At 48.6% G+C, this 19,753-nt stretch overlaps 1 protein-coding gene across 14 annotated transcripts in view; it reads left to right on the top strand.

Moving 5' to 3' along the window:
* The window catches only part of RERE (arginine-glutamic acid dipeptide repeats), a 142,704-nt gene extending 125,170 nt beyond the window's left edge, over nt 1-17,534 (top strand). For 9 of the 14 annotated variants that reach the window (XM_015882638.3, XM_085509805.1, XM_085509806.1 and 6 more), the window contains 11 exons: nt 2,893-3,055; nt 4,653-4,745; nt 5,511-5,710; nt 6,261-6,422; nt 7,236-7,349; nt 7,988-9,366; nt 10,021-10,243; nt 10,852-11,575; nt 13,043-13,189; nt 13,466-13,646; nt 14,736-17,534. In XM_015882638.3, coding sequence (XP_015738124.2) covers nt 2,893-3,055; nt 4,653-4,745; nt 5,511-5,710; nt 6,261-6,422; nt 7,236-7,349; nt 7,988-9,366; nt 10,021-10,243; nt 10,852-11,575; nt 13,043-13,189; nt 13,466-13,646; nt 14,736-14,769 — 3,420 coding nt within the window. In that variant the 3' untranslated portion in view covers nt 14,770-17,534. Of the gene's footprint in view, nt 1-1,314; nt 1,440-2,892; nt 3,056-4,652; nt 4,746-5,510; nt 5,711-6,260; nt 6,423-7,235; nt 7,350-7,987; nt 9,367-10,020; nt 10,244-10,851; nt 11,679-11,818; nt 13,190-13,465; nt 13,647-14,735 lie in introns of those variants that run through there. The other 5 variants (XM_015882641.3, XM_085509810.1, XM_085509812.1 and 2 more) reach the window with 3 other exon arrangements.
* The last annotated feature ends 2,219 nt before the right edge of the window (nt 17,535-19,753 follow it).

Here is a 19,753-nt window from a genome sequence, read left to right on the forward strand (position 1 = left end):
TGCATTGTATGCCTTAGAAAGCATTGCTTGGTTTCTAATTTGCTTTTTGCAGCATTAGTAAGGTATTGCTTGGCTTTAAAAGCCTCTCTTAACATTCCACTAATATTTCAGGTTATGCAGTATTGCGATGCAGGCATTAATCAGTGCTCCTGAACAGGCTGCAGAGACTTACTGCTTAATTAGAACATATGCAAACCTATTTGTCACAGCTGACAGAGCCACGCAGACCAGGCTTTGAACTGCAATACGCAGCACTGTGGTTGTGTGGCCCGTGTGCCCGGGTGGTGATGCTGGTGGTGATGCTGGGGCTGTTGAGTCCAGGAGAGGTGCAGGATTAGCTGTAGTGGCTCAGTGACATCCCAATGTGAATTCATTAAGACCACAGCTGGACAGACCCCTCTGCTCTGCTGTGGCTGCTGGTGGGGCTGTTTGGGGGAGCTGTTGTTTACCTTTTCTGTTTAATTACAGCCTCGCTGCCCCCCCCCCCCTCCCCGGTATTTTTTCTCCTGACAGAGCTGAGCTCTGGGGAAATTAAAGTGCAATGATGATGTTTGCTCACTCTGTTAAAGCACAACAGATACTTGAAGGTAAGTTGGTGCATTTGTGCGACTGCTCCATGGGAGCGGTGCTGCAGCAGGGCTCAGCCTTTGTGTACCCAAGGCAAGACTAAACACAAACACTGGGCACAGCTTGTACTGTGTGCTGTGCGTTTGAAAAGCAGTGATAAGTGAGAGAGCAGGGCATGCTGCACTGCTGGCAGTTTGTTCAAGGCGGGGAGGAGGCAATAAGGGCTGCCCTGGGGTTGTGCAATGTGGCTGGGACGCGTGGGCTGAGCTGCAGGGGCTGAGGTTGGTGGGAGATGTAAGAGAAAGGTGGAGGGGTTTATTGCTGATAGATGGGAGTGTGATGCTGGGGAGGATGGAGGCTGTTGGGAACCTGCTGGCCAGTGGGTCCATAGCATTTCTTTCCCTTTAAAGACAAAGCCTGGGACGCAGGGAGAAGATGAGCTGCAGGGCAATGTGCTGCTGCAAGGCCTCATGGTGAGGTGAGCTGAGAGCACCACAACAAAATGATTGTTACGGGCAGTTCGTGTTTGTGCTTCTCTGTTTGCTTGCAAGCAAAAAAACATGGGCTAATTTGCAAGGCTGCCTTTTGTAAGCGGGCCTTTTGATCAATGCCCGCCTGTGTTAATGTTTCAGTAGGCTATTGATTTCTGCAACAGCTTTTGTTCCCTGAATTGATGTGAGCCGGGGATTCGGCAGCGCACGCTCTGCATGTTTGATTAAAGTTCATTTGACTTCTCTTGCAGTGAAGCTGGGAGCTGTTTTCCTCCCGTCGGTAGAACCGAGGCTTTCCCGACGTTTCCCTTTGTGCTGAGCTGCTGCCACCCGTGCAGCCCCAGCGAGCTGCTTCTAATCCAGGCTGGTTTAATCCCCCAGGTAGACAATACAGCATTGGACAGCCAGGCAGCTAATAAGATCTGGCGTGGAGTCTTTGCAGAGCAGCGTGTTTGTGTGTGTGTAGCACTGGCATCTTGTGTTCGTGCTTCCCCTGTGCCTTCTGCTGCTGTCTGTCGGGAAGTTGAGTCACTCGCTGATAAGGGATTGCAATGGTGGCACAGTTCATCGTTGAATAAACTTTGCTTTCAGCTTTATCTGCGCAGTTGTGAGTGCGGTTCCGAGAGGTTCTCAGGGAGAAGAAAAGTGCTGTGCTCACAAAAATGGTGTTTTTCATAAGTAAGCACCATTTCTTCGTTCTTTAAATGAGCTTTTTTATATGATGCAGTGCAGGCGTGAGTTGTTAAACTTCCCCTGGGACCTGATGGGTTCGCCGTGTGTAAATAGAGCTCAAATAGGTTCCCGTTTCCTCTTTTATGATGGGAGGAAAACAGATTGGATTGCACCCTGCCATTGCCATATGTCAGAGGACACGTCAATTCGCCGACATCCAGACGGAGGATTTACTGAGCTGTTCCTCCGTGCTGGCACCTGAGCTTTGCTCTCCATGAATTTATAGGTATCGTTTGTAGGAGGCTTTGTGTGCAGAGCAGCATTGCCCACGCTTCTCTGCAGAGCCCTGCGTGCCTCCTGGTGCCAGCGGTGCCCCAGCCCAGCAAGCAGCACCAGGCAGACATGGAGCTGAAATGGCACTGCCAAATCTCAGCTGCCTCTACCAGAAAGCAGAGCGGTGGCTGTGCTCTTTTCCTGGCGTTTCTATTTTCAAATGAAGCACGGATGAAACCCTTCAAGTGTCTCAGATGTCAGCAGTTAATGTCTAGAACAACATCCTCCTTTTGTCTTACAAGTGTTTCGGCGGTGCAGATGTTAGTTACGGCTGTAATTGCTTGTTTGAGGCCCTTGGGAGAGGTTGGATTAAGGGTGTGCCTTTATTAGCCTCAGATTGAGCGATGTGCCCCACTGAGAGCAGAATGGGTTTATGGGGTCTGGTCGCACACAGTGCGGTTCAGCCTTCTCTATGTGCAGCCCACGTGTGTTGGTTCTGATGCCAGTTTCCAATGGGTTGCTCGGAGTTCCTCCGTTTCCTCTTGCGACTTGAAAGGAGCAGCACCTTCTCCCTTGGAAGCAGATGAGGAAATAAGATGGGCTTTCAAAGTAAGAGAGATTAAAACCACACACTGTGCAGCTGCAGAGCAGGGGCTGCTGGGGGCTCCAGCAGTGCCAGGCTGGAGACCTCAGACCACTGTTCCAGGGGAGGTGGAGGAAACAGCAGACACTGAAGGTTTTTCTGTTCTTTCTAAAGGATTCTTTGGCTGAAATGCATCGTGAAGCTTCCTGTAAAAACACGTGTGCACGTATATAGAGCAAGAGGGAGGAAAAGAGCTGACAAGTCAGAATTGCTTGCCCCTCTAACATATTCCTTCTGTATTTGCAGGGAGAACTAATCACCTTCTATTACTATTGGAAGAAAACCCCTGAAGCAGCAAGTTCTCGAGCCCACCGTAGGCATCGAAGACAGGCTGTGTTTCGGAGGATTAAAACTCGAACTGCTTCCACTCCGGTCAACACTCCCTCCAGGCCCCCCTCCAGCGAATTCTGTAAGTGGAAGCTGAAAGGCCTGCATTTATCTTTGGTTAGGAGCAGGGAGAGACAGTAACATAGCGGTGCCGTACCTTCGAGTGAATATGGCAAGGAAATGGAGTTCAGGCAGCTGCCCTCTGCTGTTCCTGTACCATTATGCTGGAATGTGGTAGGCATCTTTGATCAGCAGAGCTGTGTGTAGTTCTTAAAAGCATCGCGTTAGGATGGAAACATTGCCCTGATGCTGAATTTTCTTGGTCTTGTGTCGCGCTTTCTCCAGGCTTATTACAGTAATGGGAATGAGAAAATGCGAAAGGAGAGAAGTCCTTTCATCCTTACACGGTGACCATTCCATCTGCTTTATCACAATGTGCTGCTGCAGGCAGTGCTCCTGTGTCTTCATTTATCACAGAAGTGCTTTGGCCTTGATTGAAGCGGAAGGGTCTAAAGAAAGAATAATTGCCCAAACCAGCGAGATGTGCTGTGTTGTAAGAGGTTATGGTTAGTAATGTGGTTGTGCATTTATAAATGGTTCTGTCAAAGGCTGACAGCATCCTGTGAGTCTGAAGTCTTCCCGTGGACTAAACACAGCACGTTTTGTGTGCCTTTTAAAGACAAGGCACTGTGTGGAAGGCAGAATTCCAGGGGTAGTAGAGAGTGTGGTGAGTAGGGAAGGACAGAGAATTGAAGGGAGAGTTGTAGTGAGATAGCAAGGGTTGCTAGCTGCTCTGTGCTGAGATTGCTGTAACACTCTGTAACCTGCACATATGATAAATAGCCTCCCAGAACCTTTGGAAAATCAGTGTTCTTCCATCAGGGGCTTCTTTTCTAATTGATGTGAACAGAAGATGCCACACATCAGAGTGATATCCTCAACAGGGTTTTCTGCTTGTGATGGTTTAGGGATCCATTACGTTGTCAGTTCATAGTGAGTGGTTAGAAGAACACAGCGCTCTCAACAAGGAAGGATTTGGTCGAGAGTTGTTTTAGAAGACAAGGAAGGGTAAAGTTTGTGGTGTCTGCACATCTTCTGTGGTTTAAGTGGTGTTTTTTAGCTCTCAGCATCATAGATAATGTGTTACATACTGCTTGCAGCAAAGGAAAGTGGTTGGGGCCGTGTTGTCTGCTTCTTTGAAATGGGACATTCTTAAGATGTAATGCAATGGGTTGCAAGTCAAAGGAGCCTTGCAGTAAGGACTGGAAAGCTAATAGGATCCTCTTTTAAACTGACCAGGTTCTAGACACAAAGCTCCTTTCTCTCCTAAGTTGTGATGTAGGAACGCTGCCTCCCTCACGAGCACAGTGGTGAACAACAGCTTAATTGGAAAGGTGTAATCTACCAAACCTAAAGTTCTGTGAATTGGATCATTGGATCGCTTTGTACATTCCTGGAATGCGTTTTTCATCTGTAGATTCACCAGGTCAGGTCTTGTTTAGTTTGCAGAATCTGATACAATGGGCTACCAAAGCAGCGTGGTTGTAGGAAGTCACAGAATTGAAGCAAGAACCATCATTGCTGATGGTTATTGCAGCCAGCTGGGCAGAAACAGAAAATCCTGCTGACTTTTTTTGTTCTTTCTTTCCCTTTTTTCCCTCTTTTCTTTACTTATTCAGTGGACTTGAGCTCGGCCAGTGAAGATGACTTTGACAGTGAGGACAGTGAACAGGAGCTGAAGGGCTACGCCTGCCGTCACTGCTTCACAACCAGTACGTGTCTGATTCTTGCTGTGCTTCCCTCCCTTTGCTGCTGCCTTTTGTACGCAGGTTCATCCAAGCGTGTGCATGTGTGTGCACAGCTGTTCAGAAAGCGTGGGGTTGAATCAGCTGAAACATGCAGCACTCAGAGCAGAGTTGGTAATGACTTATGGCTGCGAATTACTATTGCTGAGACAGAGGAGAGTCCTGGGAGGTAACCATTTCTGCAGTAAAATCTACAAATCTAATCAGAGTTCTTGGTGTAAAGCATCTGTGCTCAACAAATCAACACTGAGCAGTGACTGTCCCATACAAAACATCTTCATAGGGCACCAACATGAAGGCTGCCTTGTATGTGGGTGCATGCGTGGCTTGGTGGGAGCCCCATGGTAAGGGAAGGAAATGAGAAGTGCACGGTTCACTTCTCTGTTAAGAAACCACAGCCTCAGAGAATAATAGCTGCCTGTCACTTCCCAGGTAGAGCAGATGAGACTCCTTCCTTTGTTATTTCAGAGCTGAAGTTGCTTAAGTAAACAGCTTTTAAATTGAACATTGAAGAAGCTGTGCACTGGAAGGCTGATTAAGCTTGGAACAGGGCAAAGTTGATGGAGATTTCACAATTAGCTGCAAGTAGAAAAGCAGATACTTCCGTAGTGATGTGGATTTCCTGGTGGGTTGGGGTTCTTTTTTTGCTTTGCTGTTGTAATAATGCAATACGCTTCTGCTGACCATCCAGCTGATTGCATATTTCTGAGCTGTTGCATTTTCTGCCCCAAGCCTCCAAGGATTGGCACCACGGCGGTCGAGAAAACATCTTATTGTGCACAGATTGTCGCATTCACTTCAAAAAGTACGGAGAGCTGCCACCCATTGAGAAGCCTGTAGACCCTCCACCCTTTATGTTTAAGCCTGTCAAAGAGGAAGATGATGGACTTAGTGGAAAGCATAGCATGAGGACAAGGCGGAGTCGAGGCTCGGTAGGCTTCACACTGTTGGTTCCTTTGCATTTCTATGTGTTCTGTAGAAGGGAGGTGTTGTCTTAGGTGGTCTAAAATGAGACTTGGTTCCTCTGTCCCACCTGTTTGCCTCTCATCCAAGAGAATACAGCACTGGGAGGGAAATAGCAGTAATTACTGGAGCCTATTCTGCTGTGGTTCCTTATGGCATAGCAGCAGCACTGTGAAACTATAAGTGGCTTCGGCAGTTGGGCTTGATTGTTTGCATGCCCACAGACACATAGATGTGTATATATATACATAAACAAACGTATATATAATGTTTTTAAATGGAACTGTAAGTCTCCACCCACATCACCCCCTGTGTATGTCTGCACACTTAAAAACATGTATGCATGTTTTATGAAGAAAATATAGCATGTGGATAATAGCAGCTGAGGGAGCATCATGTTCTTATTTCTAGCAGACAGAGCTTAAGGTGCATCTTGCTCTGTGTTTTGGTGTGGGCATAGTTAGTACTTGCCTCACAAATGCTGACTGGGATAAACTTTTATGTCTGTTACACAAATAGATGTCTACACTACGTAGTGGTCGTAAAAAGCAGCCAGCCAGCCCTGATGGTAGAGCCTCACCCATTAATGAAGACATCCGTTCCAGCGGCCGCAACTCTCCTAGTGCTGCCAGCACCTCCAGTAATGACAGCAAAGCAGATTCAGTGAAGAAATCCACCAAGGTAAAATCTCCCCATCCTTCTTTTGTGTTACAACTGGGCACCCGAGGCCTCTATCATCAGCTTGGTGAGATGCAGATTCGAGGGGACTGGGGGATCACTCAGTGACATAGAAATTCCAACTTATGTAGCTGTGCAAAACGTTTAATGATGCATCTCACTGATGCCTTATTCTCATGCATACGGATGTGATAAAAGCCATTAAAGTATCCCCACACGACCTTACTGCTCTTGTGATCAACTAATCCTTCATTTTCAGATGCAAATACAAGCGTTAGGCTCATGGAAGTAATACCGATCAGAAATGCTACATCCCAGACAAGTAGACAGTTTTGGTTTCTTAAGCAGCACTTAATCTTTATTTATAAAGGAATATGAATATGTAGTAATTGAGAATACTTCCGTTACTGTTTTGCTGTATGCAATTTACTTGTTTTTCAGAGCTAGCTGACACTTTAGGCTGTTTCACTAAGTGCTTTTCCATGCAAGCACTGATGAAACAAAGGCAGATGAAGAAAGAAGCTTGCATTAAGCACTGTAAACTGAATAGCAGCAAGTTAAAAATAAGTAACTATTTCAGGCTCTTAGCAGGAGGGCTCCATCCATGCCCTTTCTGTAGGACAGGAAAAAATAAGAAGTTGAGCAAATGCTGACTTGGCTCGGTGTTAAATACTGGAGATCTCAACTTCTGATAAGTTCTCCTGCTCCATGGGAGCCCTCCTTGTTTGTGTTCAGCATGAAAGCACTGACTTGTGTTTCATTTACTTCTGTGTTTACATCACTGGTAACTGTTCTCTTCTGCTTCATTTGTGGCAGAAAATAAAAGAAGAGGTATCTTCCCCTCTGAAGAATTCCAAGAGGCAGCGGGAGAAGGCGGCGTCTGACACAGAGGAGCCCGAAAGGTCCAGTGCCAAAAAATCCAAAACTCAAGTGAGTATTTGGAGAAATATTTTCATTTTTGGGAACAGTTTGAGTGTGGGAGGGAGCGCAAATCCTCCAACAAACCAAGAACACAAAACCAATTTAGGCCACAGCAAATTTTAACTTAATCTGTGGCTAGAAAGCAACCCGTACTATAATGTGTTCCGTCTGTTGGAAAGCAGTGGAACAACATAGGGTAAGTTCAGGAGTCTGTTTGTTTTATACTTAGGCAATACAGGAGGAACTTACTTAGTTTATTTCCCCGCACACACGCCTCAGATGGTTTTTTTTGATTGAAATTTGGCTTTCCCTTTTCTTTGACAAGTTACAACAACTCTGGAGTTGTCATAATCTAATAGTAGCTGGGCTGAGCCTTCTCTTCTCCAGGCTGGGCAGCCCCAGCTCTCTTTGCATCTTCTCCAGCCCTGCACTTGGCTTCAGAGCCCTGCATTGGATTCTCCCCATGTGTCCATCTCTGATTCTGGGGGGCCCAGAACTCTGTGTGCTGTGGTGGTGCTGCCTGTGCTGCTTTGTCCCATGAGATTCAGGGGGTGGTTTTGGCACTCAGCACGTGTCCCAGGTGCCTGTGTGTGACACACTGCATGCAGTTCCTCACGCACACCTGTTTCTCTCTCCTTCTCCCGCAGGAGATCAGCAGGCCGAACTCTCCCTCGGAGGGTGAGGGTGAAGGCGAGAGCTCTGACAGCCGCAGTGTCAACGACGAAGGGAGCAGCGACCCCAAGGACATCGACCAGGATAACCGCAGCACATCACCCAGCATCCCCAGCCCTCAAGACAATGAGAGCGACTCAGATTCATCCGCTCAGCAGCAAGTGCTGCAGGCACAACCCCAAGTATTGCAGGCACCCAGCAGCTCCGGCCAGGCTCCTCCTCCCATGCCCCCCATCCCAGCCCAGCTGCCAGCACCGCTGCCGGCAGCCTCGAGTGCTTCTGCAGCTCCGACACAGGTTTCACCACCAGCATCCCAGGCCCCCAGCCAGCCCCAGGCCCCCGCGCCGCCTCCTCCTCATTCCCACATCCAGCAAGCCCCTGCTTTGCACCCGCAGAGACTGCCATCACCCCACCCGCCCCTGCAGCCTCTGAATGCATCTCAGAGCCAGCCCACCCCAGCCTCCTCGCAGCCCCATTCGCAGCCTCCGCTGCACACTCAGCCCCAGCCTGCCCCGCACAGCCTGCAGGCACAGCCCCTGCTGCCTCATCCCGTACCCCCCCAGCCATTCTCTCTCCCCACGCAGTCGCCTCAGTCTCAGGTTCCCCTTCAGACACAAGCTCCATCTCACTCCCACTCTGCACTGCAGGTGTCTCAACCCACCCTGCCGGCCTCAGCCCCATTGCAGCAGGCCCAGCCTCCGCGGGAGCAGCCGCTGCCCCCTGCACCCATGGCCATGCCTCACATCAAACCTCCCCCCACCACCCCCATCCCGCAGCTTCCCACTCCTCCATCCCACAAGCATCCTCCTCATCTCTCCGGCCCTTCTCCGTTCTCAATGAACTCCAACCTGCCTCCGCCACCAGCTCTAAAACCCCTGAGCTCCCTGTCCACTCACCACCCTCCATCTGCGCATCCTCCTCCCCTGCAGCTGATGCCCCAGAGCCAGCCGCTGCAGTCCTCACAAGCCCAGCCTCCCGTCCTGACCCAGAGTCAGAGCCTTCCCCCATCCGCCGCTCACCCCCCGTCCGGACTCCACCAGGTATCCTCGCAGCCCCCCTTTTCTCAGCATCCCTTTGTCCCCGGAGCCCCACCATCCATCACCTCTCCTTCGTGCCCCTCCACTTCCACGCCGCCTGCCGTGCCCGGCATCCCGCTTCAGACTTCCATCTCCACGTCAGCAGCTTCTAGTGGGAGCGTGCCAGTGGTGACGTCCTGCACGCTGCCACCTATCCAGATCAAAGAGGAGGTCCCTGATGAGGCTGAGGAACCAGAAAGCCCCCCGCCTCCACCACGGAGTCCATCCCCAGAACCAACTGTGGTGGATACACCGAGTCATGCCAGCCAGTCTGCCAGGTATGGAGGTTGGCAGCAGTGCTTCCTTGGTGCACTTCTCTTTAGCAGGACCCAAAAGCTTGCATCTCTCCTGCTTGTTACAGTGGAATTACTTTCTTTTTTATCAAGAAAATACTTTGTTAGGGACTCCCCCCTGCATTAAGCAGTGGCTGTGTTCCCTTCCACCCTTCCCAAAGGTAGCTAAGGGAGATAAGTGAATCTTCCTGCCTCCCATTCCTGGTTCTTGCAGGAAGGCTTCCTGAGCTGAAGTGCGAATGTTGCATGGTTAGAGTTCTCCTTTCTCTCCTAATTGTTGTCCTTATGTTGTCAGCTCAGAAGACTTCTGAATGTGTGTGAGAAATCAGCTTCAGTGAGATGTGAATGTGTTTTACACGTGCATCTTGTCAGCCCTTGTTTTAATCAGGGCTTTGCTGTTCTTCTCTGTAAAGGTGCTTCTTCAGACATGGTATTGGAGGTTGTACTTGTGAGAGGGGTATTGTGCTCTGCTTGTCTGTGTTGTCACATGGCACAATTAATTCCTTTCATTCCCTTTCAGAAAAGCAGGTGCTGCTGTTCTAAGTGTACAGTGATAACTTTTCCTCCTTGACATGTAGCTCTTAAACCTCAGACTTCCACCTTTCCAGAACTGATTTCTTTCTGTTTTGTTTCCCTCAGGTTCTATAAGCACCTGGACCGTGGCTACAATTCATGCTCAAGAGCAGATTTGTACTTCATGCCTCTGGCAGGATCCAAACTGGCCAAGAAGAGAGAAGAGGCCATTGAAAAGGCCAAAAGGGAAGCGGAGCAGAAAGCCAGAGAGGAAAGGGAGAGAGAGAAGGAAAAAGAGAAGGAAAGAGAGAGAGAACGTGAGCGTGAAAGAGAAGCAGAAAGAGCTGCGGTAGGTTTATTTGTAGCTAAAAGCTGCTTAAGAGGGTTGACAAGGATAGTGACTGCAAAGTGCACGTCCCCACAGGTGCCTGAATGCACATGCAGCCAGGTATTTGTGAATGTGGAGCCGTGTGTTAAGTGAAAGCCGCCCAGCTCTGAGCATTCCCAACCCGCCTGTCACTTTCTTCTCTAAAGGAAGTGGAGAGTTTCTATTCTCAGCCTATAATTGTGTGTGGGAAGGCAGTGCAGCTGGGGATAACTGGGCTGAGTGTTTGCATTACTTGCAATAGATGCTCAGATATGAAAAACGCTCTGTAGGTGTAGATACAATGAATTATGTTGTGTAACACTACCTTTGCAGTGCAGGCACAAAGTCACTGTCTATATTTTGTATGATGGGAAGACCCAAACTCCATTCTCACTATAGAAAATCAGTGCAATTAATCCTTGGTTTGTTTTGCTGTGTTTCGGTGGCCTGTAGGAAAGGAATGGTGACCTTTGGGCTCATAGAATGGGGAGGCTGTTAATGTGTTCTTGAAACACAAGGGGGGGAAACGCATGTCAGTGTTGGTAAGCCAAACAAGTTGAACTTAAGCATCTCTTCCCCCATTTGTGCAGCAGAAGGTCTCCAGCTCCTCCCATGAAGGCCGCCTCGGGGAGTCGCAGCTCAGTGGGCCAGCACACATGAGACCTTCATTTGAACCCCCACCAACCACCATTGCTGCCGTCCCGCCCTACATTGGCCCAGATACACCAGCTCTACGAACACTGAGCGAGTACGCCCGTCCTCACGTCATGTCTCCAACAAACCGTAACCATCCCTTCTTCGTCCCCCTGAACCCCACCGACCCTCTCCTGGCCTACCACATGCCCGGCCTCTACAACGTGGATCCCACCATCCGGGAACGAGAGCTGAGGGAGAGGGAGATCCGGGAGCGAGAAATCCGAGAGAGGGAGCTGAGAGAGAGGATGAAACCCGGCTTCGAGGTGAAGCCCCCGGAGCTCGATGCGCTGCACCCGGCCACCAACCCCATGGAGCATTTTGCCAGGCACGGCGCACTGACTATTCCCCCAACAGCAGGACCTCACCCGTTTGCTTCTTTCCACCCGGGTTTGAACCCTCTTGAAAGAGAGAGACTTGCACTGGCAGGCCCGCAGTTAAGGCCTGAGATGAGCTACCCTGACAGACTGGCAGCGGAGAGGATACACGCGGAGCGGATGGCATCGCTGACAAACGACCCATTGGCACGGCTTCAGATGTTCAACGTCACGCCTCACCATCACCAACATTCGCACATACATTCGCATTTACACCTACATCAGCAGGATCCCCTCCATCAAGGTGAGCTCCGGAGCTGGCTGGGCAGTTTGCTTGGATGCTCTGCCCAAAGCAGGCACATTGCCACTTGGAGTTAGGAGTCCTCTGTTTTCCTGTATAGAACCTGGTTTTTGGGGAGTATAAGATTGTGATATCTGAAATGCAAACCATTATGGGCACAGGGCAATAATTAAGTGCTAGTAGCAGTACAGTGATCCTAGAATCACAGAATGACCTGGGTTGAAAGAGACCACAATGATCATCCAGTTTCAACCCCCTGCTGTGTGCAGGGTCGCCAACCAGCAGCCCAGGCTGCTCAGAGCCACATCCAACCTGGCACTGAATGCCTGCAGGGATGGGGCATCCACAGCCTCCTTGGGCAACCTGATCCAGTGATATCCATTTAGACTCTGCGCTGTCGCTGTGAGAGGCATTTAAGAGCTTTTAAGAAAGCAGCAAGGAGAACTTGATCTCTTGAGCCATTTGTCGTGCCAACCACGTGGCTGTAGTTGAGCTAAAGTTCCCTGTCACAATTCTCCTAAGAAATAGCTAAACTGATGGGTTGGCATCTTTCTAGTGACGGTGTATTCTTACATATGGAAAAGTTTTTCCCAAGATATTCAGTAGTGTCAAAATGAATCGGTGCCTTGTTCGTTTCTAAAGTAAGCCACACAGTTGCTCCTCTGAGCGTGTCGTGAGTCTGGCACTAAGCAGAATTTTTCTGGTAGTAGACCAGAGAGAACATTGCAAGCAAGGCACCAGGTGCAGGAGCAGCCAAGAAAGGAAAATGAGAGAAGGCCAAGTACTGACAGTGCAGCTCCTGGTGCTTCTGGGTACAAATGTACTGTTAGTGCAAGCAAATATAGCATACTTTGCCTTGGAGCATATGCATTAAGCACGGCTTCCTTCCCTTCTTGTTGAGTAGGGGAAGAATTTGAATGCTGTTGCAGAAGCCAGTGCACTCTGAGCTGGGGGAAACTTAATCCTATAAGCAATTTAAATAAATACATGTACATATATGTATGCAATTAGGGGAGAGAAATTGCAATACCAACTAAGGTAAGAACAGACAGTTTTTTGTGTTCTCAGTATTGAACAGGTTTCTCTTTCTCAATTCACCTGCACTGGTCTGAGCAGGGCTGGTCAGCAAGCAGGCTCTGCTGCAGTGCACGTGGGGATGATGGAAGGAAAGCTCCGGGTTGTTTTGTTGCTTCATTTTTTGTCACTGGGTGGATTTCTTGTTCTTGTAGAAATTGAAAGCCTGGAGTTGTTGCTTGAACAATTAAGACTGTTTGGCAAGCAGATGTCACTTCAAACACTTGAAGATAGAAAAGTGGGTTTCAAATTGGATGGAGCTAAGCTCCCGGTAATTACACGCCAATTAGGCCAAATGCCGATCCAGCTCAAGTGGTAACAGGGCTTTTGATCTCCCAGCAGTGAGTGATGCTTCCCCAAGCAGTTGATTGCTTTCTTTCTTTCCTTCTTCTAAAGGTTCAGCAGGACCTGTTCACCCGCTGGTGGATCCGTTAGCAGCTGGACCCCATTTGGCGCGTTTCCCCTACCCACCTGGGACCATCCCCAACCCATTGCTAGGACAGCCACCTCACGAGCATGAAATGCTCCGACATCCAGTCTTTGGTGAGAGCATTTTATGGGCCTTGTTGGAGGCCGCCCTTTGATCTGAGCTGCCGGCCATTCTTCTGGGTGGGAGCGTTTCCTGGGAGGTGTGGCAGTGGGGTTGAGCTGTAACTTCGGTTACGACCGAAGTTGGGTTTTATTTGCCTTGTTTTGTTTGCTGTCTCTGTTTTAAGAGAGGTTAAAAAAAGAAAAGGAAAAAAAAAAAGGCTTTGTGAGGCAGCTCTCTGCAAGACCTGGTAGCAAATGAGTGTACAAATGCACACCTCTGTGTTGTAGGTACCCCTTACCCTCGGGATCTGCCTGGTGCCATTCCACCTCCGATGTCCGCAGCCCACCAGCTGCAGGCCATGCACGCCCAGTCAGCAGAGCTGCAGAGACTGGCAATGGAGCAGCAGTGGTTGCACGGGCATCCTCACATGCATGGTGGTCATCTACCAAGTCAGGAAGATTATTACAGGTGAGAGGTGCCACGGGGGCTTGTGGAGGCTCCAGGGTTCCTTCATCTTGCTCTGTGTTCCATCTGTTTTTTCTTGCGAATGGAAGCCTTTCTTGTGGGTGGAGATATTGGCCTGATGCACTTAGAGAGGTTGGTGAAGCTGCCCTTAAACCTAATTAGGGCCCTTAAATCTAATTAGGGCATTGATGATAGGGCAGATTGAAAGCTGGGCCCGCATTGTTGGCACGAGGCTTGAATGAATTGGGTCATGCATTGCAGGGTTACCTCCATCTGGGCTTTTTAGTGTGATTCTTGCTCTGATTGCTGCTTTTGCACTGCCTTCGTCTTCCTTGAGAGCAGTGGAGGAGGAAGGTGGGTGAGAGCTTTATGAACGAGAAATGATAAGGAGTTCCATAAATCATTGAATCTCAAGAAATGACAAAAGGGAAAGGGAGACTGAGTGTGTGAGTAATGTCAATCCTGAGCTGACAGCTGAGAGCAGTGCCCAGGTGAACTTTGCCAGCCCTTTCTCCCCACAGTGCTGTGGACTGTTGGTAGTGGAGTGGTTCTCTTCTGAGCCTTGTCTCACAGCACCTTAATTCCTCTTGGCCAGCAGCCACTGAATGCTATGTCAGCTAAGAAGCAGCAGCCTTCAGCACCTAGCAAAGGTCATTGCGTGTGTCTGCGGGTAGCAAGGATGTGTAGGAAGCAGCATATTAAATACCTGCCTTGCACTGCTTCACTCTGATGTTTCTGTACTCGCTCCTGCTATCCAAAACCACCCGCTGGCCTTATTCCACGAGGGCAGCCGCTCTGCCTGGAGCTGAGTGACATTTCACTTGCAACTACAGATCAAGCTGAAGCTTGATGAGCTGGCACGAGTGATCTCACACACTTGTAAGGAGCGAAAGGTCATCGCTTCCTCCCACAGCACACAGCGTTATCGCTGCCGTTACAGCGGTTCATTTAGTGCTGAGAGCCCAGCAGCCCATCCTGCAGCCCTCTGTTCCCTTCAGGGCGCCCAGGTGAGGTTGGCTGGAGGACACGCTGCCACTGAAGTGTCGTCACACCTCCTTGGTTTGTTAAAATTGAGTTTTCTTTCTCTTTCAGTCGGCTGAAGAAAGAAGGCGACAAACAGTTGTAATAAATTATTTATTTGTAATGCTGGCTATGGAAACCCCAGTCCTTGGGAAGGAGTGGAACATTTTTACGTACAATAAGAGCTACAAAAGGAAAAGAATATCTTATAAAGATTTCTTTATATATTTAAAAAACCAGAAACAACCACCCGACAAGTAGAGACTTATCAGCATAGCGTTCATTTGTAGAGAAGATTTCTCAAGACTGGTGTGGGTCTCCCTGCATGACAACGTATTCAGAAGCCTATTGAAAATACAGGACTGTGTGGGATATACAGAGAACTTCCTGCAACCTTGGGTTTTTTTGGTTCTTTTTTCTTCTTCTTCCTAGTTTGTTTTGAGTAGGTGCTAGGATTGGGTTCACAACACGAGTCACTGTGCGCCAAGAGACACTGAGTGCGTCTGTAGCTCCTTCAGAAAACAAACAAGGATTGCAAGTAGGTGACATAACAAGCTCCGAATCCAAGTGCTATAATAATAATAATAATAATATTAATAATAAATCTACTTTTATTTTAATACATTGTAGGAAATCTTCATAATTTTCAAGAGAGCTCAAGTTCTGCAGCATGGCTTTTTAAGTCTGTAAATAACCTTTTTTTGGGGGTTAGAGGGGAGAAATGAAACAAAAGGAAACTCCGGAAACGTTTGATGTTGATTTTCAGTAGCATCCCACGTTGTGAATTCCTACCTGGTATTGACAGAATACAGAGTTGATTTTTTAATAAAAATAAGAAAAAAATATATATATAGTTATCCCTTTAATTAAAGGGAACAGTGGGTATCAATAATTTCCAATGGGTAAAAGCTTGACATTTGGCTTGTTATCAACAATGAGCATTAAAGGGAGATGCAGGGATAATGTTGCAAACGACTGTTTTCTGTTCTTGGTTCTTGTTTCTTCTGTTGGTGTTACATCTCTGTTCTGTTGAGTTGGGTTTCTCAGCAGTGCAGGTGTCCCTTGGAGCTCACTTATACCGTGCTTCAGGGGTTCATCTTCAGCACGGCCATCACACCCCTCTTTCCTTGTACCATATGGAACTTCAAGCTAACTACACTGGCTTTAGGCAATCCCTAACCAAGAGCTCAAAGAAATAATCTGTTCTAAAACCTCTATTCTAAAAGTGGCTCAAAGTAGCACAGCCAGAACTTCAAACCCTGCATATTTAAGGAGGTTTGCCCTCCCTGGCCTCTTGTGTTTGATGCATTTTTAAGGGAGGGGAGGACTGGACAACTCAGTGTCCTTAAAGCTGTTTTGCAAAGAGCAGTCTGCATTCGGACTGTTGGAATTACTGGTTTTTTTATAAGCAAAAAACTTTTTAACTGCCACAAACGTTCTGTATCTCAGGAACTTAGAGCTTTGGGCTTCAAATAATACACGGACAGTAATATTTACTGCCTCCAACACCACAGGTCCGTGCAGAAACTCCTGTTGGCTGGTTCCCTCGTGGGCAGTGAGAGGAGAGGAGCACACAGGAGGCCAGGGAGTGTTATATTAGAGACAGCTCTGCTTGCTGTCTGGGCAGAAAGGTTTTATGTGTTCTTACTGTTTGGCCATATGTTTGCTTGGTTTGGTTTTTGCCTTGTTCTCTTTTAGTTTTCTTTTGCCAGGGCAGAGGAGGGTGGTGCAGCCAATGGACGTCTGAACCTGCTGGCCATCTTGCTTCCCCCCATTTCCTCTCTCAACTCAAAGCACTCTCTCTCTCTGCCGCCGTAGACTGTTATAAATGTGATGGTTGTGTCATAGGACTGTACTGAGCCGCGTGTGCTAAAGTTGTGGTTAAAGACACGTTGTGATGGAAGGTTTGTGCAGTGCTTCATCCATGACATGAGGCTCAGGCTGACATCAGCAGTGCCCAAAGGACGATGCTGTGAGACCCACTGACAAATTCAGACCTCACAACAGGGTGTTTGCAGCAAGAACAGAAAGGGGAGAGAGGAGGGTGCTGTTGGTTGCTGACCCTTTGTGTCCTCTGTTGCAGATTTCGCAATGCTAAGGAACTGCAGTAGCATTTAATCAGTTCCATGCCCTGTGCACGAGCTCAGAAGATGTTAACAGGAGCAGCCAATGTTGGCAGGTGGAGGCTGTGAGGTCAGTGTGGCACCCAGCACTATGAGCTTCCTTTGGGCACTGCTTCAAAGGGAACGGCTCCTTTCCTCCCACAAACATTTGTACCCTTTGCTTTTAACCTTCTTTTAGAGGAGCCCCAACCCCCATATATAAACCCCCATATATAAACCCCCATATATAAACCCCCATAATGGGGTTTATTTAATTCCCATCCTTGAGCAAATTAGAACAAAGCACTGAACCTTCCATTCGAGAACCTGTGATTAACTACAGCTTTACCCACAGCGGCTTTTGAAGCCATCCTGGTGTTGGCTGCCCTGTTCAAACAACAACCCAGAGCTTCTGGTTTGCTATCAGAAATCTCTCTCTTTTGGCTTTTATTTTTTGGACAGGTTTTTGTTTTTAAGTTTTCACTTTTTTGCTTTGGTGTTTTTGAGAAGTCTCTCTTGTTGTGTGTCGTCATGGTTGAGCTCGTTTCACCGCACCGTTAATAACAGCAGAGTGTACATTCTGACTGCTACATTTCTATATATCTTGAAGCTTAATGTATATAATGAGTAGTTTGCCATGGGATAACACAGTGTAAACAGAGTAGAAACCCAGAAATCGTGACTTCTGTGTTCTCTCCATTTGAGTATTTTGTAATTTTTTTGAAATACTTGTGGACATAAATAAAACCAAGCTACACTACAGCAGCCAGCTTCTGCCTGCCAGCACAGTGTGTCTGTTGATTGCAATGGGGAGGAGAAGCCTCTTTCCACCCACCTGTATTACAAAGCTCATCCCACCTCCTCCTTAGCTTTGCTTTCTCCTCCTTGGATCCCATCTCGTTTCCAACACAGCACAGGGAGCAGCAGCAGCATCACATCCAGCTCCTGTGTGCTGTATAAGCACATTGATTGGAAGGGATGGATGGATGGATAGAGGGACGTATAGATGGGTGTATAGAGGGATGTATAGAGGGATGTATAGATGGATGTATAGAGGGATGAATAGAGAGATGAATAGAGGGATGTATAGGTGGATGTATAGAGGGATGTATAGATGGATGTATAGAGGGGTGTGTAGGTGGATGTATAGAGGGATGTATAGAGGGACATATAGATGGGTGTATAGAGGGATGTATAGAGGGACGTATAGATGGGTGTATAGAGGGATGTGTAGAGGGACATATAGATGGGTGTATAGATGGATGTATAGAGGGCTGCTGGGGCTGCTGTGACCCTGGGGAGGTTTCTGCCTGCGGTGGGGCTGCATTGCAGGCACAGGGAGGTAAAGCAAAGGGTTGTGAGAGATGCTCTCAGTGCATTAAGTGGGGAAGAGCAGAAAAACAGGATGGTTCCCTTAGGTGCCATCATCTCCCATTCATTTAGTATATGAAACAAAGGTGTTGGAAGGTACTGGTGAGTGATGAGGATGGGTAGCCTTCACGTTGGGTTAATAGGATGTTATATATACACAAGGAGCTGAGTTTTTCGGCCCTCTTGTTTTCTAAGAGTGAGTTCTGAAGCGATAAGAGATAAGATATCCGAAGAGATAAAGAGCTGGGATGCAATAGCAGGCGCTAATCGCTCACCAGCGCCACCTGGCGGCAGGGGCTGGAACTACCGCTCCCCTACGCGCTCGCGAGCGCCACCTGGCGGCCGCGCTGAGAAGGGTCTGGAATGTTCTAGAGCCGTGCACTGCAGCCATGCGGACCCCCGGGATGGGGTTGAAGTGCTGCATGAGACCCCTTTATATGGGTACAGCTGCACTGCCGGCTTGCAAAGGGGAGTCAGCACCTCTATGAACCCTGGTGGTGACCCTCAGGCAGCCAACGACCCCGCTGTGCTGCGATGGACCCCCGTGGACAGCCCCACTCCTGCAGTGCTAACAGGTGAGTGTCCTATGGGGGGGTTTAAAGCACAGCCTGCTTTGCTCTGTTGTTCCCCATCAGTTCAGCCCCATCAGTAAATGGTGCCAAGGTTGTGTTGTCCACATGGTGGCAGCAGATGCTCAGGAAAGGATTGCAGCCTTGGGCTGTTTAAAGGAGGATCCAGGGCTCAGGCTGCTGTAATTAGCGGTGTTTTGCAGTATATCTAATTATTGGTGGCGAATTCTTTGGGGTTGGAGTGGAGCCTTGTCTGTGCTGGGGATGTTGGATGTGTTTCGTTAGTGCTGCATTGAGCAGCTATGGGTGATACAGCAGCCAGCACCTGTGGTGTCTGAATGCAGTGAGTGTGTATGTATATATATAATATATATACAATATATATATAATACACACACATATATATATACATTAAGGGGAGAGACTTGGAAGCACACACAGCTTCCAGGCACTGCAACGATGGTGACATGACGGAAATGGGACAGAAGTTGAGTATTACCACTGGCTGAGCACAGGATAATGAGGGCACAGACAGCCGTGGCCGGGCTCATTAGCCATTCTGCTGCCCAATTAGGCCGGGAGCTAATTGCTCATTAACGAGCTCGGACCTGCTGAGGCAGCTGGGCTTCCCTAGAAGTCTCTGCCTGGAGTCGCAGCAGAGAGAGGGTAGAACAGAGGGTTTGAAGCCAAGGAAATAGAGAAGATGCTGCTGGGAAGGGCTGTGCTGCTCTGCTCCTTGGGGACAGTGCTTCGATCCAGGTTCGATTCTTGGCACCTCCACTGCCTGAAAGGCACGGCAATTAGCCCGGCATCCTGCAGCTAATGACATGGACAGGGAGCAGGGTGGAGATGCTGAGGAGGGGCCCTTTGCCCCCCTGCAGCCACTGGTTATTTGTGGCTGAGGATGGAAAGCACAGCCGTAGCATTTATCCCATAGCATGGTGACCTGGGGATGGCATTGCCTGGTGCAAGGGGAGCAGCACAGCAGCTGTCCCAGCCCCCCACCTCCAAACCAGGGAACCCCTACGGGTTGCAGCCCGGCTTGTTT

This window comes from Coturnix japonica, chromosome 9 (genome assembly GCF_054131305.1).
Source record: "Coturnix japonica strain WE chromosome 9, WE-NBRP24, whole genome shotgun sequence".
Lineage (NCBI taxonomy): Eukaryota > Metazoa > Chordata > Aves > Galliformes > Phasianidae > Coturnix > Coturnix japonica.